The sequence below is a fragment of the Leucoraja erinacea genome, unplaced genomic scaffold (assembly GCF_028641065.1).
Source record: "Leucoraja erinacea ecotype New England unplaced genomic scaffold, Leri_hhj_1 Leri_136S, whole genome shotgun sequence".
NCBI classification, from domain to species: domain Eukaryota; kingdom Metazoa; phylum Chordata; class Chondrichthyes; order Rajiformes; family Rajidae; genus Leucoraja; species Leucoraja erinaceus.
In genome coordinates this window covers 198,215-221,038 of record NW_026575638.1, presented here as the reverse complement: position 1 = coordinate 221,038, position 22,824 = coordinate 198,215, and the positions used below count along the sequence as shown (strand labels likewise).

The window sequence follows — 22,824 nt, the reverse complement described above, 5'->3', positions numbered from 1 at the left end:
CATTAGAGGTGGTCATATAAAACAGGAACGTTGCATTCTTTTTACTGAGGGGAAAGAATGTCATAATGCTCTGTCCCCGACGGGACAGTGGTCAGAACATTGGATGTATTCAACATAAACTAAGACATTTTAGAAATATTTACTAATTAAGGGTCATTGGGGATCCTGCAGAGAAAGTTATGGCCAGCGAAAATCATCTGAGATCAGACTGAATGGCGTGGCAGGCCTGAAGGGCACGATGCCCACCACCTGCTCCTATGTTCTGGTGATCTTGCATGTGAATGAGCCCATGCACCTAACTCGTGCTACCTTTCCACCATCTACAAAGCACGTCAGCAGTGTAATGCAACACTCTCCACTTTCCTAAAGCGATGCAGATTCGGCAACTCTCAAGATCGACAATTCCAAGGACAAAGCAGTCAATTTGATTGGCTACCTATCCACAGCCCAAACCAATCCTTCCTTCCACTTCTGAGTCTGAGTATGTATTAACTACGCAGCGCATGACATTTACTGGCCCAGGCTACTCCGACACTTCCTCCGTCCAAAGGAATAATGACATTGGCAAATGGTGCGCCACCACTTGTAGATTGCCCTTTACCGTTGTGGCTGCGAAGATACATTGCCAGTTTCTGTGCTGGCTGTGGCTTTAAATCCTCGGCAGCCTCCTGTGTAACTGGAGCAACAGAAGGACCACAGCAATTAGAGAAGGCGGGACATCTTCACTTTCTTGAGGGGCAGAAGATAAATGCTGACCGCTTTTTGGAAGACGAATCAGTGGAAAGAAACGTGTCAGCCTCTCCCCGTCCGCTTAGCTTGCCGTCTCTCCGTGAACCAGTCACGCTATATGTTATTTCCTTACTTCGTCACTGCCTCGCCGTCTGACTGAGAAATAAGTTTTCCTTCCCAACATCCCCCCACTCTCCCTGCTCATTCTCTCTCCAATCTCCTCCTCTCTCTTCCAAGCTCTTTATCCCATCTGATGCATGATTTGTTTATTAATCCTCGTCCCACCTTATCTGCTGTAGACCAATTTTCCGCTAGGTGCACAGTCTCTTGCCAGAGTAGGTGAATCGAGGACCAGAGGACGTAGGTTTAAGTTGAAGGGGATAAATAGCGTTTTATCGTATCGTTTCTTTCCCACTCCTTTTCCGTATTGTCTCCCTCCTTTCGAACATTCCCCACATCATTCTTATTGCTTCTCCTTCCCACTGTCGCTCCTTTTCAGTGTTCTCCCTTATTATCGCCCTTCTCATTCTCTTGCTTTACCTTTATTTCGCTATTTTCTCTCTCTCTTCCTCAGGCACTATAACCATATAACAAATACAGCACGGAAACAGGTCATCTCGGCCCTACAAGTCCGTGACGAACAACTTTTTACCCTTAGTCCCACCTGCCTGCACTCATACCATAACCCTCCATTCCCCTCTCATCCATATGCCTATTCAATTTATTTTTAAATGATACCAACAAACCTGCCTCCACCACTTCCACTGGAAGCTCATTCCACACCGCTACCACTCTCTGAGTAAAGGTTCCCCCTCATGTTACCCCTAAACTTCTGTCCCTTAATTCTCAAGTCATGTCCTCTTGTTTGAATCTTCCCTATTCTCAAAGGGAAAAGCTTGTCCACATCAACTCTGTCTATTCCTCTCATCATTTTAAAGTCCTCTATCAAGTTCCCCCCTTAACCTTCTGCGCTCCAGAGAATAAAGACCTAACTTATTCAACCTTTCTCTGTAACTTGGTTGTTTAAACCCAGGCAACATTCTAGTAGTCACTATGTCTCTCTCCGTCTCTCACCACTTGTGTATCGGTCTATCTTGGTCCCAATCTCTTTGCCTCTCACACCTTCTGTCCTTCCACTCTCGTTATCACTTTCTGCCTGCCCATCACCTTGGTGAAGTCTACATGCTTCTCCCGATCACTCACACCTTTCCTGTTTATCTGTGTCTATCTCCCTTCTCCCCAAAGGCCTCCTCGTTCTCTCTCATCCCATCTTTCTTTCTCTCTCAGTATTTTCCTCTCATTATCCCCATCATCGTTTTTCTCTCTCTCTCTCCCCCTACCAAATGTCCAACCTTCCCCCCTCCTCCCCTCTCTCTACTTTTCTATATTTTTGCCTCCTTCCCTGGCATCAACCGCGGCTGCTCTCTCTTACCTTTCCGGAGATCTCCATCAGCCAAGAGGTGCAGCATCTGGTTCAAGGTCCCTACAAACAGCAAATGCCGCAGTTGGATAATCGAAACCCAGAGCACGTGTGCGAAAAAGAGCCGGGAGAGAAGGCACTTCTTGAACGATAGAAGCTGTCCCTGGTTATCTCTGGCCACCAAGTCTGCAGCGAGAAACAGAACATATTTGAGACAGCCGGATTTTGATATGGTTTTTTCATGCCATATTTATCGAGACACTTATGCTTGATGCGGTGTAGCATGCCGATAGTTGACCTTGCGGGTATCCCTGCCCTGGGACACATTGTATTCACCGAGGAGAATAACTTGGAGAACAGCGTGATCAGTATGGGGAATACAAATATGCTGGATCAGTTTGAGATCAAGAAAGATATGGTGATAATGCTCGTGAAGAGCATTATGGTTGATAGTCCCCAGTGCCTCACTGCACTTATACCAGGTTATTGGGGAGGCAAGACAGGAGATTGCGGGGCCCTTGACGAGGATTTTGGTTTCTTCGCCAGCAAGAGGTGCTGTCCCAGAAGAGTGGAAAATGGTCAATATACAGCTTTGTTTAAAAAGTGGAGTGGAAAGAATCTAAGGAACTACAGGGTGGTGAGCCTCGTGTCAGTGCTATGGAAGCTATTCAAAATAGGATTTAATTGGTTTGTAAAGTAGGCTAATTGGGGATAGGTCCCGCATGCGAGGTTGATCTAGTAGATGCACTGGATTGATTGTATGGATTCAGAACTGGCATATTCATACGAGACGCATCATATCAGAGCCGGCATAGGTTGTGATGGAAGATAGATATTCTGGTTAGATGTCTGTGATCACTGGAGTTCGACAAGGGGCTTTACTGGGACCTCTGCAGTTCTCCCAGCTGATATTTATAAATAAACTAGACCAAGTGCAGACCCCTTGGGTATGCTCCTCCAACGCACCCGTTCCCTACCCGTAGTCCCCACAGGAAGAGTGGTACTACAACTCAAGCCATTCCCGAACATAAGATTCCAGCACTCCCCTTGCCTTTCTCAGCAGTGATCGCTTAAAAAAATTCCAATTACACTTGTCCTGCATGTTGCAATAGCAATTCGCCCTCTCCCTACTAGTCGAAGCTGGTCCGATTACAATTCAAAGTATTTTGATGTTTTTAAACTTTAATCGGTAATAAGTCGAGAAATAAAGCATAACGTGTTCAGTGAAAGTGATCTCTGCCTTGAGGGGGAAAATATGAATCAGAATATGTAACAATCTTGTGAAGGTTGTCATTTTTAAAGCTTTAATCACGAATAACGTGTCAAATATAGGATGGCATCGTCATTGAGGCTGGTCTCTGCTAGCTGAGCCATTGTGATGTCATCAATTGAAGCTGGTGGTTTTAATTTCAAAGTCTTTTGACTTTTTTAGACTTTTAATCAGTAATGTCGAGAATAAGCCAAGAAATAAAGCATAAAATGTCACCGGAATATATTAAAATGTTATCGTTACCGCATAGTGTTTTTGTGAAGATGTATAGTCAACCACATATACACACTAACAAGATCAGACTTTTAATAAGTACTAGACCAAGTGCAGACCCGTTGGGTCTGTTCCTGCAACGAGCAAGGGTAGGGGGCGGACAGACGTCATCGCGCAACACCACACGCTAGGCGTATGCCGTCAAGACACTGCGTACAACGTCAAGACGCTGCGTACGCCCGTCGAGGCGCTGTGTACGCCCGCTAAGACGCTGTGTACACCCTCAATGCGCCTGCGGGCCCACAGGCCGTTGACGTGCGGGATTTTCGGAGAGTGCAAGCCAGCGAGGACGGCGAAAAGCAGCGGGGGGAGCAGGCGATGTTTGGCTTCGGCCAGCGTGACAGAGCCGGGGCGGGGGGGGAGGGGAAGGGAGTGGAGGAAGTAAAATCGCTAGCGAAATGGGAAAAATGTCGGTTGTTAGCGAAATGGGAAAAATCTCAGCGTTTTTGGAGGAGAGCCGGGTGGCAGCAGCCATTATGGTCGCTGGCCAGCAGGAGACGAAAAAATTTGTGAGTGAGGGAAGGGGGGGGGGGGGGGAGAATGGATTTTATAATTAATGTGTACAGAAAAATGACTAAATTTAATGAGGAGTGGATGAGCGAATGTAAAAGTGAAATGGTAAAAATCTCGGCATGTTAGCGTCTGGTTTTGGCGGAGTAACGAATCAAAGGCCAAAAAGACGACATACACACACAGACACACAGAGTTTTAAAAGTATATAGATACTACACCGTGGGACCCGTTGGGTCCAATGTTCACACGGGAGGGCTGGTCCCCAACGCGATATTCCACCTCCCCACCAATTCCAATATTGGTGGCCAGTGGGAGGGGGGGCTTTCTGGAGCGCAAGTATAGGTGTTGTGGGTTGAAGGGAATGGTTTCCAGAGAGCTAGTATGGACATTGTGGGCAGAATGGACTCTTGGGCTAGCAGCTCAGTCACTGGCGTGCTGACAGCTCACTCACTCACAGCTGGTGGGCTGGCAGTTGACTCATGGCTATTCCTTGAAATTCCATTTCAAGCAGGGTGCAAGGCCACCAAATTCAAATGCAGTTTCATACCATTTCAAGCATGCAACCATATTCAAGTGCAGTTTCATACCATTTAAAGCAGGGTGCAAGACCACCAAATTCAAGTGCAGTTATATACCATTTCAAGCAGGGCGCAAGGCCACCAAATTCAAATGCAGTTTCATATAATTTCAAGCAGGGTGCATGGTCACCAAAGTCAAGTACAGTTTCATCCCATTTCATGCAGGGTGCAAGGCAACCAAATTCAAATGCAGTTTCTTACCATTTCAAGCAGGATGAAACCACCACAAAACCACATAAAACACCACATAAAAACCACACTCACAGTTCAATCGGAATTCAGTATGTCAGTTGGTTCACAGCTCAGACAGAGAGTTGAGACCTCTCTCTTTGCCATCTTGCAGAGACTGAACCACGCCCACATTTCTGGGTTTCATAGTCCCTCCCACCGAAATGGGCATGGCTTTCATGGCATGATTGACAGGATGGAGGATCTCAATTTTTTTTTTAACACGAATAATAATTTTATTTTTCATCGAAGGAAAAAGTCCTCTGCACCTGATGAGCGGAGGGGGACTCTGTAAGTTGGCCAAAAATCACAGCCATAAGTGGTAGCGTTTTTTTCTAAAATCAATATATAGTGCAAAGAGGGTGTGGTCAAGTTTAGACTTAATTATAAACTTTTTCAAACCAACGAACCACCACCACATATGCTTTGCTTTTTCAAACCAACCAACCACTACCATCACATTTGCTTAGCTTTTTTTCAAACCAACCGCCACATTTGCTTCGCTTTTTCAAACCAACCACCCCCACATTTCCTTAGGTTTTTCAAACTAACCACCACCACCACCACCTCATTTCTTCTGCAGTTGTTTTTGGCTCTGGTGAGACCGCATCTGGAGAATTGTGTACAATTTTGGTTTCCTAATTTGAGGAAGGACATCCTTGTGATTGAAGCAAGTTCACGAAATTGATCCCTGGGATGGCGGGACTGTCATACGAGGAAAGATTGAAAAGACTAGGCTTGTATTCACTGGAGTTTAGAAGGATAATGGGGATCTTATAGAAACATATAAAATTATAAAAGGACTGGACAAGCTAGATACAGGAAAAATGTTCCCAATGTTCGGCGAGTCCAGAACCAGGGGCTACAGTCTTATAATAACTTTTTCAAACCAACCATCACCACATTTGCTTAGCTCTTTCAAACCAACCACCACCACCACATGTGCTTAGCTTTTTCAAACCAACCACCACCACACCATATTTCTTCTGCTGTTGTATATGGCTCTGGTGAGACCACATCTGGAGTATTGTGTACAGTTTTGGTTTCCTAATTTGAGGATGGACATCCTTGTGATTGAAGCAGTGCAGCGTAGGTTCACGAGATTGATCCCTGGGATGGCGGGACTGTCTTATGAGGAAAGATTGAAAAGACTAGGCTTGTATTCACTGGAGTTTAGAAGGATGATGGGGTTCTTATAGAAACATATAAAATTATAAAAAGACTGGACAAGCTAGATACAGGAAAAATGTTCCCAATGTTGGGCGAGTCCAGAACCAGGGGCTACAGTCTTAAAATAAAGGGCAGGTCATTTAAGACTGACGTGAACAAAACACTTTTTCACCCAGAGAGTTGTGAATTTATGGAATTCCCTGCCACAGAGGGCAGTGGAGGCCAAGTCACTGGATGGAATTAAGAGAGAGTTAGATAGAGCTCTAGGGGCTAGTGGAGTCAAGGGATATGGGGAGAAGGCAGGCACTGGTTATTGATAGGCGACGATCAGACATGATCACAATGAATGGCAGTGCTGGCTGGAAGGGCCGAATGGCCTCCTCCTGCACCTATTTTCTATGTTTCCATGTTTCTTTAGCATTTTCAAACCAACCACCACCACCGCCACCACATTTGCTTAGTATTTTCAAACCAACCACCACCACATTTACTTAGGTTTTTCAAAGCAACCACCACAACATTTCTTCCGCAGTTGTATTTGGCTCTGGTGAGACCACATCTGGAGTATTGTGTACAGTTTTGGTCTCCTAATTTGGGGAAGGACATCCTTGTGATTGAAGCAATGCAGTGCCGGTTCACGAGATTGATCCCTTGGATGGCGGGACTGTCATATGAGGAAAGATTGAAAAGACTAGGCTTGTATTCACTGGAGTTTAGAAAGGATCTTATAGAAACATATAAAATTATAAAAGGACTGGACAAGCTAGATACAGGAAAAATGATCCGAATGTTGGGCGAATCCAGAACCAGGGGCTACAGTCTTAGAATAAAGGGGAGGTCATTTAAGACTGAGGTGAGAAAAAACTTTTTCACCCAGAGAGTTGTTGATTTATGGAATTCCCAGCCACAGAGGGCAGTGGAGGCCAAGTCACTGGATGGATTTAAGAGAGAGTTAGATAGAGCTCGAGGGGCTAGTGGAGTCAAGTAATATGGGGAGAAGGCAGGCACGGGTTATTGATAGGGGACGATCAGCCATGATCACAATGAATGGCAGTTCTGGCTCAATGGGCCGAATGGCCTCCTTCTGCACCTATTTTCTATGTTTCTATGTTTCTTTAGCTTTTTCAAACCAACTACCACCACATTTACTTTGCTTTTTCAAACAAACCACCACCACCACATTTGCTTAGTATTTTCAAACCAACCACCACCACCACCACATTTGCTTAGCTTTTCCAAACCAACCACTACCACTACCACCACCACATTTGCTTAATATTTTCAAACCAACAACCACATTTGCTTAGCTTTTTCAAACTAACCACTACCACCACCACCACCACATGTGCTTAGCTTTTTCAAACCAACCACCACCACCACTACCACATTTGCTTAGGTTTTTCAAACCAACCACCACCACCACCACATTTCTTCTGCAGTTGTATATGGCTCTGGTGAGACCACATCTGGAGTATTGTGTATAGTTTTGGTTTCCTAATTTGAGGAAGGACATCCTTGCGATTGAAGCAGTGCAGCGTAGGTTCACGAGATTGATCCCTGGGATGGCGGGACTGTCATACGAGGACAGATTGAAAAGACTAGGCTTGTATTCACTGGAGTTTAGAAGGATGAGGGGGATCTTATGGAAACATATCTATATTACTAAAAGTCTTATCTTCACCGCTTTTGGCCCACTGTGGCACGATTTCCGAGAGAACGCCGCCACCTACGGCCGTCATTTTTGGCCACCTCGCTCAGAGCCCCCTCTGCCTTCCGGGAACAGAGGCTTTTTCCCATCGATGAAAAATGAGAGAGATATTAATGTTTTTACAAAATTCCCCATTCTCTCCGCTGCCCCTCCTGGTGGCAGGGTGGGGGCCATAAAACCCGGAAGTGTCGTGCCTCACTCAATCTCTGCCAGACCCAGGAAGCGACACGGTCATGGCTCTCTGAACTGTGAATAACATTGAATGCACGTCTACTCCACGGTGAGTCCCCTCGATGCAGCTGTAAAGTGTATGCAGCCCAATTGTTTGCCTCGCCTTTTTAACAAGTTTGTGTTCTCAAAATTAATTTTGGTTGTTGGGTGGCTGCAGCCCAATTGTTTGCCTCGCCTTTTTTAACAAGTCTGTGTTCACAAAATGAATATTGATAGTCAGGTGGCTGCAGCCCAATTGTTTGCCTCACCTTTTTAAAGTGTTCGGGCCGCAACACCCATACTAGCGCAACGGACAGCCCCCCTACTGGCGAGCAATATTGGAATTGGTGCAGAGGTGGAATATTGCGTTGGTGACCAGCCCTCCCTTGTGATGCTGCAACCCAACGGGTCCCACTTAGTGAAATTATAAAAGGACTGGACAAGCTAGATACAGGAAAAATGTTCACAATGTTGGGCGAGTCTAGAACCAGGGGCTACAGTCTTAAAATAAAGGGGAGGTCATTCAAGACTGAGGTGAGAAAAAAAATTTCACCCAGAGAGTTGTGAATTTATGGAATTCCCTGCCACAGAGGGCAATGGAGGCCAAGACACGGGGTGGATTTAAGAGAGAGTTAGATAGAGCTCTAGGGGCTAGTGGAGTCAAGGGATATGGGGAGAAAGCAGGCACGGGTTATTGATAGGGGACGATCAGCCATGATCACAATGAATGGCAGTGCTGGCTCGTAGGGCCGAATGGCCTCCTCCTGCACCTATTTTCTATGTTTCTATGTATTCTTAGCTTTTTTTAAACCAACCACCACCACCACATTTGCTTAGCTTTTTCAAACAAACCACCACCACCACATGTGCTTAGCTTTTCCAAACCAACCACCACCAGCACATTTGCTCAGCTTTTTCAAATCAACCACCGCCACTTTAACCGTATAACCATATAACAATTACAGCATGGAAACAGGTCATCTCGGCCCTTCTAGTCCGTGCCAAACACGTATTCTCCCCTAGTCCCATCTACCTACACTCAGCCCATAACCCTCCATTCCTTTCCCGTCCATACAACTATCCAATTTATTTTTAAATGATAAAATCGAACCTGCCTCCACCACCTTCACTGGAAGCTCATTCCACACGGCTACCACTCACTGAGTAAAGAAGTTCCCCCTCATGTTACCCCTAAACTTCTGTCCCTTAATTCTCAAGTCATGTCCTCTTGTTTGAATCTTCCCTACTCAGTGGGAAAAGCTTATCCACGTCAACTCCGTCTATCCCTCTCATCATTTTAAAGACCTCTATCAAGTCCCCCCTTAACCTTCTGCGCACCTAACTTGTTCAACCTTTCTCTGTAACTTAGTTGCTGAAATCCAGGCAACATTCTAGTAAATCTCCTCTGTACTCTCTCTATTTTGTTTACATCCTTCCTATAATTAGGCGACCAAAATTGTACAACATACTCGAGAATTGGCCTCACAAATGCCTTATACAATTTTAACATTACATCCCAACTTCTATACTCAATGCTCTGATTTATAAAGGCCAGCACACCAAAAGCTTTCTTTAACACCCTATCTACATGAGATTCAACCTTCAGGGAACTATGCACAGTTATTCCCAGATCCCTCTGTTCAACTGCATTCCTCAATTCGCTACCATTTACCATGTACGTCCTATTTTGATTTGTCCTGCCAAGATGTAGCACCTCACACTTATCAGCATTAAACTCCATCTGCCATCTTTCAGCCCACTCATCCAACTGGCATAAATCTCTCTGTAGACTTTGAAAACCTACTTCATTATCCACAACCCCACCTATCTTAGTATTATCTGCATACTTACTAATCCAATTTACCACACCGTCATCCAGATCATTGATGTACATGACAAACAACAGTGGACCTAACACAGATCCCTGAGGCACCCCACTAGTCACTGGCCTCCGACCTGACAAACAACCATCCACCATTACTCTCTGGCATCTCCCATTCAGCCACTGTTGAATCCATCTTGCTATACCCAACCATTGAACCTTCTTAACTAACCTTCCATGTGGAACCTTGTCAAAGGCCTTACTGAAGTCCATATATATACAATATCCATTGCTTTACCTTCATCAATTTCCCGAGTAACCGCTTCAAAAAATTCAAGGTGATTAGTCAAACATGACCTTCCAGGCACAAATCCATGTTGACTGTTCCTAATCAGACTCTGTTTATCCAGATGCTTATATATATATTATCTCTAAGTATCCTTTCCATTAATTTACCCACCACTTACGGCAAACTAACAGGTGTATAATTGAAAGGTTTACTCTTAGAACCCTTTTTAAACATGGAACAACATGCGCAGTATGCCAATCCTCTGGCACCATTCCCGTTTCTAAAGACTTTTGAAATATTTCTGTCATAGCCAGAAGTCTACACTAACTTCCCTCAATGTCCTAGGGAATATCCTGTCTGGACCTGGAGACTTATCCACTTTTATATTTTTCAAAAGTGTCAGTACTTCCTCTTCTTTGAATCCCATAGTTTCCATAGCTACTCTACTTGTTTCCCTTACCTCACATAATTCAATATCCTTCTCCTTGGTGAATACCGAAGAAAAGAAATTGTTCAATATCTCCCCCATCTCTTTTTGCTCTGCACATAGCTGTCCACTCTGACTCTCTAATGGACCAATTTGATCCCTAGTTATCCTTTTGCTATTAATACAGCTGCAGAAACACTTTGGATTTATTTTCACCTTACTTGCCAAAGCAACCTCATATCTTCTTTTAGCTTTTCTAATTTCTTTCTTAAGATTCTTTTTGCATTCTTTATACTCCTCAAGCACCTAATTTACTCCACGCTACCTATAATTATTGTAGATCTCTCTTTTTCTGAACCGTGTCCAATTTCTCTTTAAAACCATGGCTCTTTCCAATTATTACTCTTTCCTTTCAATCGAACAAGGTCATAAAGATTCTGTACTCTTAAAATTTCACCTTTAAATGTCCTACATCCTTCCCATAAAACAAAATGTCCCAATTCACTCCTTTTAAATCCTTTTGCATCTCCTCAAAGTTAGCCCTTCCCCAATCAAAAATCTCAACCTTTGGTCCATTTCTGACCTTCTCCATAATTATATTGAAACTAATGGTATTGTGATCACTGGACCCGAAGTGCTCCCCAACACATACCTCCGCCACCTGACCTGTCTCATTTCCTAACAGGAGGTCCAGCACTAGCTATCACTAGTAAGTACCTCTATGTATTGCTGCAAAAAACTATCCTGCACACACTTTTACAAACTCCAAACCATCCAGCCCTTTTACAGAATGTGTTTCCTAGTCTATGTGTGGAAAATTGAAATCTCCCACAATCACTACCTTGTGCTTCCTACTAATATCCGCTATCTCCTTACATCTTTGCTCTTCCAATTCTCGCTCCCCATTAGGCGCTCTATAATACACCACTATAAGTGTTGCTACACCTTTCCCATTTCTCAGTTCCACCCAAATAGCCTCCCTCGACAAGCCCTCTAATCTATTCTGCCATAGCACTGCTGTAATATCTTCCCTGATAAGCAATGCAACACCTTCACCTCTTGCCCCTCCAATTCTATCACACCTGAAGCAACGAAATCCTGAAATATATAGTTTCCAATCACAGCCATCCTGCAACCATGTTTCACTAATCGCCACAACATCATACTTCCTGGTTTCAATCCAGGCTCTAAGCTCATACACCTTTCTTACAAAGCTCCTAGCATTAAAATATACACATTTAAGAAACCCACCACCTCTTATTCTCTACTATCTTTTTCTTCTTTCTCCCCTACATGTTGGGTTTGAGTGCTTCCCTTCTCTGCCTCCTGCCTCACACACTGTCTACTAGCTTTCTCTATTTGAGTCCCTCCCCACAACCATTCTAGTTTAAAGTCTCCCCAGTAGCCTTTGCAAACCTCCCCACCAGGATATTGGTCCCCCTCGGGTTCAAGTGCAACCCGTCCTTTTTGTGCAGGTCATACCTTCCCCAAAAGAGGTCCCAATGATCCAGAAACTTGAATCCCTGCCCTCTGCACCAGTCCCTCAGCCACACATTTATCCTCCACCTCACTCCATTCCTACTCTCACTATAACGTGGCACAGGCAATAATCCTGAGATTGTTACTTTTGCGGTCCTTCTCATTAACTCTCTTCCTAACTCCCTAAATTCTCCTTTCAGGACCTCTTCTCTTTTCATTGGTACCTATGGGTACCACAACCTCAGGCTCCTCTCCCTCCCATTTCAGGATATCTTGAACACGTTCAGACACATCCCAGACCCAGGCACCAGGGAGGCAAACTACCATCCGGGTCTCCTGACTGCGTCCACAGAATCGCCTATCTGACCCCCTAACAATAGAGTCCCCTATTACTATTACCCTCCTCTTCTTTTCCCTCCCCTTTTGAGCAACAGGGCCGTTCTCTGTGCCGGAGACCCAGCCGCTGTCGCTACACCCAGGTAGGCTGTCCTCCGCAACAGTACTCAAACAGGAGTACTTATTTCCAAGATGTACAGCCACCGGGGTACTCTCTACTCCCTGCCTCTGCCCCTTGCCCCTCCTTACCGTGACCCATTTGGCTGCCTCCCGTGGTCTTGGAGTGACCACCTCTCTATAACTCCTCTCTATCACCTCCTCACTCTCCCTGACCAGACAGAGGTTATCGAGCTGCTGCCCCAGGTTCCTAATACGGTCCCTTAGGAGCCCCATCTCGACGCACCTGTCGCAGATGTGGACATCAGAATCCATGACTTCCCACATCTGACATCCATAACAGTAAACTGCCCTGGCCCTCATTCTCCCCCCTTACCCAGGATACAATACAAAGTGCTGGAAGAAATCAGCAGGGATCTGACTCCCAATCAGCTGCTTCCTCTAGTCGGTTTCCACCAATCAGCGGCTTCCTCAAGCCCACTTATTTTGAAATGTGATGGAATGTTACAGAGTGGGTGCTCCTCCCGCTCCTGGGCCTCTGTGGAACAAAGCTCCACGCTCGGTTTTTGAACTCACCGCCCGAACGCTGCTCCTCCCGCTCCAACCGCTCCTGGGCCTCTCCACCACATTTGCTTAGCTTTTTCAAATCAACCACCCCCACCACATTTGCTTAAATTTTTCAAACCAACCACTACCACATTTTCTTAGCTTTTAGAACCAACCACCACCACCACCAGCACATTTGCTGAGCTTTATCAAACCAACCAACCACCACCACATTTGCTTTGCTTTTTCAAGCCAACCGAGAAGACAGGCACGGGTTACTGATTGTGGATGATCAGCCATGATCACAATGAATGACCGTGCTGGCTCGAAGGACCGAATGGCCTGCTCCTGCATATATGTTTCTATGTTTGCTGACAGCACCAAAACCCAAGGAGTTGCCGGCAGTAGAGAATGTTGTCAGCAGATATGGTGGGATCATCTGCAGAAATGGGTGGAGAAATTGCAGGTTACGTTTCATCTGAGGAAGTGTGAGGTGTTACATTTTGCATGATTGAATGTAAGAAGAAAGTATTTAGTTAATGGCAAGACCTCTAATAGCATTGATGTGTAGAGGGACTTTAGAGTCCAAGTTTGTGACTCACAGAAGGAGGCAACACAAGTAGATAGGATCGTAAAGAAGTCATATGGTTTGTTTGTCTTCGTTGCAAGGGACATTGAGTAGAAGAGCCATGATGTGGCTCTGTGGGGATTTGGTTAGCACTCATTTTTAATATAGCGCACAGTTCTTGGTGCCATTATACAGTAAGGATGTGAAGGCTTTGGAGAGGGGGCAGGGGAGGGTAACCAGAATGCTACCTGGATTGGGGAAGTTGGAAAAGTTATTTTCTCTGGAATATCGGACATTGAAGGGAGACGATAGAAGTATATAGAATTATGAGAGGCACAAGTAGGATAGAGAGTAACATCCTTTTCCCAGGGTGGAATGTCCAACACTTGAGGGCACAGATGTAAGATAAGACGTGGAATGTTTCATGGAGATGCCCTGAATAGATTGTTTATGTAGAGAGTGGTGGATGCATGGAACGCATTACCCCGAGTGGTAGTGGTGGCTGATACAATAGTGATGTTTAAGTAAGCACATGGAAGTTCAATGAATAGAGAAATATGGGTCATGTGTAGGCAGATGAGATCATGGCATCATGTTCGGTGCAAATATTGTGGGTCGAAAGGCCCGTTCCAGTGATGTGCTGTTCTATGCTCTGTGTTCTATGAAGAGGCATATCAACGGAGGAGGAGCATGGCTCCAATTCAGTTGGAAAGAGCGCATACGCGATTCACCTGCGATTGCGGACTTGCGTTACAGTGAGAGGCTGGACACACCGATACTTTTTTTTGGAGCAGAGGAGGTTGAGGGCTGATCTTATTCAAGATCTTTTGTTATCGAAATAGGAGGAACATGGAGAAAATTAACGTTCACAGTCTTCTTCCCAGGGTACAGGATTTTGAACTGGTGGGAATAGGCTGAGATTTAAGAGGGGCCTCACAGGTAATACACACACAGAAGGTGGTCTGTATCTGGAATGATGTGCCAGAGGAAGCGACAGAAATTGATTCAATTTTTACTTTTAAAGGACATTTAAACCGTTATATGGATAGGATGGGTTCAGAGGGCTCTGGGCCCAAGGCAGACAAATGGAACAAATCTAGTATACCAAGATGTGTGGTATGGACAAGATGGGCTGAAGGCAATGTTTCCGTGCTGTTTTGATCTGTGGTTCTGTGACTCTATGGCATAGGTGTGCTATAATCATGCTCATTTTTTCTCAATCCACAAGTCAAGAAGAAAGGGACATGTTTACTGAGAAAAGGGAGAAGTTTGAATAAAATCAGAGTGAGTGACACATTTTTTCACTGGAGATTGGCGAATTTCTGCATGGAACTACCAGAGGAAGCTGTGGGTGCAATTCCGACATTTCATCCTAACCCCAACCGAACTTGATACCCACACACGGGGATATGAAAGGGTCAAAAGGGGCGACACTGATGGTAGGAAAAGTAGAAGAGAGTGGAGGAAAAGGTCTGGCGGGGTTGGTGGAGGTGGAGGTGGAGGAGACGGGCAGTACACATGAGAAGTGGAAAAGGCAGAGACATAAGTAAAGCAGAGTGAGAGGAAAGCAGAGAGAGTAATGACTGAAGTGAAGAGAAGCAAAGAATTGTACGGGTAGGAAATGGCAAGAGTAGGAATGGTGTCAGAGAGAAATAGAGAGGGGAGGAGGCAGGAAACTGTGCACAAGATATGGAGGGGCAGAGGCAGTAGGAGAGAAACAAGAGGATGACTATGCAAGGAAAGGAGGTGGACAAGAAACTGGAGGAGGTGCAGGGAGGGAAAGCGTGAAGCAACGGGAGTCAAGGAAAAACAGGGAAGATGAGGGAATGGGCCCGGGGAGTCTGACCAGGCAACAAGAATTTTGAAGGCGGGGAACCTATGTGATGGGAGGAAAGACAAATGAATGGGAAGACCAAGGGGTGAAGATTGGATGAGGCTTGGTGGCATGGAATGGAAGGGCATTGAGGGGGTCGGGGGGGGGGGGGGGGGGGGGGGGGGGGGGGGGGGGTGGCGTTAGAAAAGAAAGGAAGGCAGCAGAGTAAGGGTAGGAGTGATACAAGGAGACAGCTAGAACTCATAGAAGGGGCGGAGACTGGATGCGGGATGAAAATTGCTATGAGCTACAAGAAATCTCACCTTCTGTCCCATTGGGCTCAAGGTTCCCATTATTAACCCCGTACCCCTCTCCCATGCTTCCTTGGGGCTCCCAGCTCCCCCCTCGCTCTCCGCCGTCCGTCTCTTCCATTCCTTCTCCGACATCTTCCTCAATCTTTCGTTGCTCATTTTCCCCTGCCTTCCCCGTGTCTCCTTCGGTATTTTGCTGCTTTTCTTCTCTTCTCTCTCCAGTGGCCATTACCACCCCCTCAATCATCTCGCCTCCTGACTCGGCTGCTCCCTGGCTTTGGTGGGTCGCCCCCTCTTCACGGGGGGGCGTATTCCGTGTAAATATCTCACAGGTCATCCTATGGGGGAAAACAATCAATCGTCTCCATGTCATTGGCACAGATCAAATTGCAGCACAAGCTCTCAGTGTATTTGTTGTGTATGGGACGGAGTCCAATGAAACCTAATTGTGAATTCACCCCATATCCAATGAATTTGTGTGTATAACCGGTTAATTATGTTATAACCTCACCCCACTACACAAATCTCAAACCTTGGTGGTACAGTATATGTTACAATTATATGTTTCCCCAGGCTACGCACTCCAGTCATTTGGTATTCTACACGGAAACTTTCCGATTCTCTCCAATATATTCAAGATTGATTATATAAACATTATCTCGAATACACTTAGGCTGTAACTCGTTCCTTGGTATCTGGCATTTGATGTAAGATCCTTCAAATGCATCGAGTAAATTCCAGTCTACTGCTCACATTCAGGGATGTATTACTCAACCTATAACTGCTGCGACCCCAAAATCGTAATTATATTAATTCCCAGAATAATACAATACCAGATGTTGTTATTCCCTATGTAAAAATGTGTTATTCCCCATAAAACACACACACACACACACACGCGTTTATTTTACGATTGGATTCATTGCGAGTAGTTCGCTCGAAGGGGTAACTGCTATGGATATAATCTCTTTGTCAATCTCCCAGCCTGCAATTCATTCCAGTCATCTGTTTTCTGTGTAAAAATCCACTGAATCCCATGATTAGAATCTAATCCAGTCTATGTACAACGTTGTCGCACTGTCCCGCATTTATTCGCCAGCCAAACTCAAAGCTTTCAGCTTACCCGTAGCTATACCCCGGTGGCGGGAAGTAGGGGATGTGTGTCCGGGGCAGCAGGAATATAGTTCGCAGGACATGGATGACGCTCAGGCCACTGATGACCAAGAAGATGGATCTCAGGGAAATATTGATTTCATACAACACCTGTAGACATCAAGGCAGAGGAAAGAGAATAGAGGGACAAAATAAATGTTTGCATATACCTATGTTCTGCCACATCCACCGTCACTGCCATTACGCGTTCCCGAATCTACTAGGCTGTGGGCTGAGGAGCTTTTCCGTTTACTTTTGTGACCCAACTCACAGAACTACCTGAATTTTTAACATATTGTGTAAAAATATTATATAAATCATACCTGAAACTCATCAAGAACAAAACCTGCACATTTTGAAGAAATATGAGAAAAACCTCAAATTTTTTGAGTAGCAATTGCCCAATCAATACAGGTGTGACATTGAGGTCAGACGCATATTGGCCAATCCCGCACTTAGTTTTATGGTTGCTAGGCAGCTAGGACGCCGGGATCATGGCTGCCTCCTCATTACATGAATAGCAATAGAAAGGTTTCCAAGGATAAAGGTAATGCTAACCTTGCTGATAATTTTGTTTTTCCTGGCGGGAGGTGAGGGTTGGGCCGCCGGGAGGTGAGCGATTGCCCTAGGGGGGAGGAAGGGAGGGGAGGAGGAGGGGGGGGGGAGAGGAGGGGGGGGAGAGGAGGGGGGGAGAGGAGGGGGGGGGGGGGGGAGGGGGGGGGGGGGGGGGGGGGGGGGGGGGGAAGGGGGGGAGGGAGGAGGGGGGGGGGGGGAGAGGGGGGGGGGGGGGGAGAGGAGAGGGGGGGGAGGGGGGGAGGGGGGGGGAGGGGGGAAAGGGGGGGGGGAGGGGAGGGGGGGGAGAGGGGGGGGGGGGGCAAGGAGGGGGGGGGAGAGGAGGGGGGGGGGGAGGGGGGGGGGGAGAGAGGGGGGGGAGAGAGGGAGGAAGGGGGGGGGGGAGGGAGGAGGGGGGGAGAGAGAGAGAGAGAGAGAGAGAGAGAGAGAGAGAGGGGGGGGGGGGAGAGGGGGGGGGGGGGGGGGGGAGGGGGGGGGGGGAGGGGGGGGGGGGGAGGGGGGGGGGGGGGGGGGGGGGAGAGGGGGGGGGACGGGGGGGGGGGGGGAGAGGGGAGGGGGGGGGGAGGGGGGGGGGGGGGGGGGGGGGGAGGGGGGGGGGGAGAGGGGGGGGGGGGGGAGGGGGAGGGGGGGGGGGGGAGGGGGGGGGGGGGGAGGGGGGGGGGAGGGGGGGGGGGGGGGGGGGGGGGGGGGGGGGGGGGGGAGGGGGGGGGGGGAGAGGGGGGGGGGGGGAGGGGGGGGGAGGGGGGGGGGGGGGGGGGGGGAGAGGGGGGGAGGGGGGGGGAGGGGGAGGGGGGGGGGGGGGAGGGGGGGGGAGGGGGGGGGGGGGGAGAGAGGGGGGGGGGGTGGGGGGGGGGGGGGGGAGGAGAGGGGGGGGAAAGAGGCGGGGAGGGGGGGGGGAGAGAGGGGGGGAGGGGAGGGGAGGGGGGGGGGGAGAGGAGGGGGGGGGAGAGAGGGGGGGGAGAGAGAGGGGGGGGGAGAGGGGGGGGGGAGAGAGGGGGGGGGAGGAGAGGGGGGGGAGAGGGGGGGGAGAGGGAGGGGGGAGGGGGGGAGCGGGGGGGGAGAGAGGGGGGGGGAGAGAGGGGGGGGGAGAGGGGGGGGAGGAGGGAGGGGGGGGGAGAGAGGGGGGGGGAGAGAGGGGGGGGAGAGAGGGGGGGGGAGAGGGAGGGGGGGGGAGGGGGGGAGGGAGGGGGGGGAGAGAGGGGGGGAGAGAGGGGGGGGAGAGAAGGGAGAGAGAGAGAGAGAGGGGGGGGAGAGAGGGGGGGAGGAGGAAGAGAGAGGGAGAAAGAGAGGGGGCAGGAGAGGAAGGTAAAGAGGGGGGACGGCGGGGAGAGAGGGGGGGGAGGGAGAGGGGGGGAGAGAGGGTTGTGGGGGCAGATGGGAGAGGAGAGGGGGGGGGGAGGGGAGAGAGAGAGAAAGAGAGAGGGGGGGAGAGGGGGGGGGAGAGAGGGGGGGGAGAGGGGGGGAGAGGGGGGGAGAGAGGGGGGGGAGAGGGGGGGGAGAGAGGGGGAGAGAGGGGGAGGAGAGGGAGGGGGAGAGAGGGAGGAGGGAGAGGGAGAGAGAGGGGGGGAGAGAGGGGGGAGAGGAGGGGGAGGGGGGAGGGAGAGGGAGAGGAGAGGAGGGGGAGAGGGGGGGGGAAGAGGGGAGAGAGGAGGGGAGGGGGGGGGAGGGGGGGAGAGAGAGGGGAAAGAGGGGGAGAGAGGAAGAGAGAGAGAGGGGGGGGAGAGAGAGGGGGGGAGAGTGCGTGGGCAGAGAAGGGGAAGAGGGGGGGGACGGGGGGAGAGGGGAGGGGGGGGGAGTGAGGGGAAAGAGGGTCAGAAGGGTAGGGGAAAGGGGGGGGGGGGAGGGGGAGAGAGAGGGAGAGGGAGGGGAAGAGAGAGAGGGGTGGGGAGGGAGAGGGGTGGGGTAAAGGGGAGCGAAGTGGAAGAGTGGGCAGGGAGAGGGGAGTGGAAGTGAGGGGGAAGAGGGGCAGAGAGGGGTAGGGGGCTCGGGTGGGGGGGAAAGAGGAAGGGGAGTGGGGTAGAGAGGGAAGGGGGGTGGGGGAGGGAGGGATGCGGTGGTCGGAGGAGGAGGGGGAGGGGTGGGAGAGGGAGATAGAGAGAGGGGGAGAGGGGTGGGGGAGAGGAGGAGGGAGAGGAGGGGTGGGGGAGAGGGGAGCGAGGCGAGGAGAGGGGATGGGGAAGGGGGAAGAGAGGATTGGGGGGGGAGGAGGAGGGGGAGGAGAGCGAGAGGGGTGAGGAGGGAGAGGGGTGAGGAGGGAGAGGGAGAGGGGGGTGAGGGAGAGGAGAGGGAGAGGGAGAGGGGAGGGGAGAAGGGAGGGGGGGAGGGGGAGGTGGGGGGAGGGGGGAGAGAGGGTGTGGGGGAGGGGGAGAGAGGCAAGGAGAGGAGGAGAGGAGGGAGGCGGGGGAGTGGAGAGGAGGGAGAGGGGGGAGAGAGGGAAAGGCGTGGGGGAGGAAGGGGGGGGGGGCGGGAGAGGGAGAGAGAGGGAAGCGGGGGGGAGAGAGAGGGAAGGGGGGGGGGGAGGGAGGGTGGTGAGGAGGAGAGAGGTGGAGGGAGAGGGGTGGAGATGGAGTGGGGAGGAGAGAGAGGAGGGGAGGGGGTGGGGAGGAGAGGAGAGGGATGGGGAGGGGGAGAGAGGGAGGGGGAGAGGGAGATGGGGAGGGGGAGGAGGGGGGGAGAGGGATGGGAGGGGGAGAGAGGATGTGGATGGGGGGGAGTGAGGGATGGGAGGGGGGAGTGAGGGAGGGGAGGGAGGGGAGGAGGGAGATGGGGTAGGGAAGGGAGGGGAGAGGGATGGGGAGGGGGATGGGGGAATTGTGTGGGGAGGGAGGGAAGGAGTGGGGGGGTAAGGGGGCGGGGTGGGGGCGGGGTGGTGGGACAGGGGAGGGGGGGAGGAGGGAGATGGGGTAGGGGAAGGGAGGGGTAAGAGTGTGGAGGGAGGGGGAGAGGGATGGGGGGAATTGTTGGGGAGAGAGAGGGAAAGGAGTGGGGAGGTAAGGGGGTGGGGTGGTGGGACGGGGAGAGGGGGGGGAGGAGGGAGGGATGGGGTAGGGGAGGGGAGGGGTAAGAGTGTGGAGGGAGGGGGAGAGGGGTGGGGTAGGGACAGTCCATCTGTTCCTCATTCCATTTCAACCCCCAATCCTCTTTCTCTATTCCCACACACGTGATGCCGAGCTTCGACACAGGCTGCGGGGGTGGGGTGGGGGAGGGCCTGGTGCAAAGGCATATGTAGATAGGTCCATTCCGATTGGACTTCCGTGAGCATTGGGCATTGTGACATCACACGATTGAACGTTCACCAACATTCTACGGGTGAGCAGCCGTTTTTTTGTTGACATTTTGGGGGGGAGGGGGGGAGAGAGAAGGACTTTATTAAAAATATGTACATAAACACGACAAAATGTAATCAGGAGTGGATACGTGGAATGAAAAGTGAAATCTCTACCGAAATGGAAAAAATCACGGCGATTCTGCGTCTGGTGTTGGCGTAGCAACGAATCAAAGGCTGCCGGCCACAAGACAGACAGAGAGACAGAGCACCTATTTGTACCTTCCTGTTTCCTGCAACTCTCTCCACACCTCACTCCTGCTCTCTCTCTCTCTCTCTCAATCCCTCTCTTTCTCTTGACGACGGCTCAACGTTGCCACGTACGATGCACCTGTCCCAATAATATTACGGACTAAAGAAAAATACAGACTATAAAGAATGTAGTCTTTATACACCAAACCGTTATATTTTAGACAATCGGATTCCTAAAGTTTCACGAATATGTGCTTCAACATCCTATATGACGTCACCATCAGAAGGGGTCCGCTAGCCCTTATCTGTTTCCCTCTATTCCGTCTGCCTAAACCTGTCATGGCTTTGTCCATATCCTCTATCTTCACCAGTCCCAATGTTTTCCACTTTAATTCAAGGCTAGAGATTCGTCTACCTGGGCTCAGCTCACAGAGTTGGCTTCTTGTCTGGAGTTCTCACCTTGACAATCAGGAACACGGCTGGTGATGAATTGAATGCTCCATAATACAATGTGATAACTGTAGAACGCTTGTTTCCTAATAAGTTTCCAACCTGGGGGGATGTTGAGGCACAAAATAAAATCAGGGGAGTGCAGGCTAGTTGTTGAAACCCTCGCCCGACATTTCATATAACCATATAACAATTACAGCACGGAAACAGGCCATCTCGGCCCTACAAGACCGTGCCGAACAATTATTTTCCCTTGGTCCCACCTGCCTGCACTCATACCATAACCCTCCATTCCCTTCTCATCCATATGCCTATCCAATTTTTAAATGATACCATATAAACCCATATAACAATTACAGCACGGAAAACAGGCCATCTCGACCCTTCTAGTCCGTGCCGAACACATAATCTCCCCTAGTCCCATATACCTGCGCTCAGACCATAACCCTCCATTCCCTTCCCATCCATATAACTATCCAATTTATTTTTAAATGATAAAAAAAACGAACCTGCCTCCACCACCTTCACTGGAAGCTCATTCCACACAGCTACCACTCTCTGAGTAAAGAAGTTCCCCCTCATGTTACCCCTAAACTTCTGTCCCTTAATTCTGAAGTCATGTCCTCTTGCTTGAATCTTCCCTATTCTCAAAGGGAAAAGCTTGACCACATCAACTCTGTTTATCACTCTCATCATTTTAAAGACCTCTACCAAGTCCCCCCTTAACCTTCTGCGCTCCAGAGAATAAAAACCTAACTTATTCTATCTGTCTCTGTAACTTAGTTGTTGAAACCCAGGCAACATTCTAGTAAATCTCCTCTGTACTCTCTCTATTTTGTTGACATCCTTCCTATAATTGGGCGACCAAAATTGTACACCATACTCCAGATTTGGTCTCACCAATGCCTTGTACAATTTTAACATTACATCCCAGCTTCTATACTCAATGCTCTGATTTATAAAGGCTAGCATTCAAAAAGCTTTCTTTAACACCCTATCTATATTAGATTCCACCTTCACGGTTATTCCCAGATCCCTCTGTTCAACTGCATTCTTCAATTCCCTACCATTTACCATGTACGTCCTATTTTGATTTGTCCTGCCAAGGTGTAGCACCTCACATTTATCAGCATTAAACTCCATCTGCCATCTTTCAGCCCATTCTTCCAAATGGCCTAAATCACTCTGTAGACTTTGGAAATCCTCTTCATTATCCACAACACCCCCTATCTTGGTATCATCTGCATACTTACTAATCCTATTTCCCACACCTTCATCCAGATCATTGATGTACATGACAAACAACAAAGGACCCAACACAGATC

The 22,824-nt window shown here is 49.1% G+C and overlaps 1 protein-coding gene across 1 annotated transcript in view; it reads right to left on the bottom strand.

Annotated features, from left to right (window-relative positions):
- The window catches only part of LOC129715746 (equilibrative nucleobase transporter 1-like), a 74,763-nt gene that overhangs the window by 36,559 nt on the left and 15,380 nt on the right, over nucleotides 1-22,824 (bottom strand). Inside the window, exons 5-8 of the mRNA XM_055665602.1 lie at nucleotides 21,509-21,601; nucleotides 16,931-17,070; nucleotides 15,820-16,145; nucleotides 2,162-2,398 (exon numbers count right to left, since the gene is read on the bottom strand). Coding sequence (XP_055521577.1) covers nucleotides 2,162-2,398; nucleotides 15,820-16,145; nucleotides 16,931-17,070; nucleotides 21,509-21,601 — 796 coding nt within the window. The remainder of the gene's footprint in view (nucleotides 1-2,161; nucleotides 2,399-15,819; nucleotides 16,146-16,930; nucleotides 17,071-21,508; nucleotides 21,602-22,824) is intronic.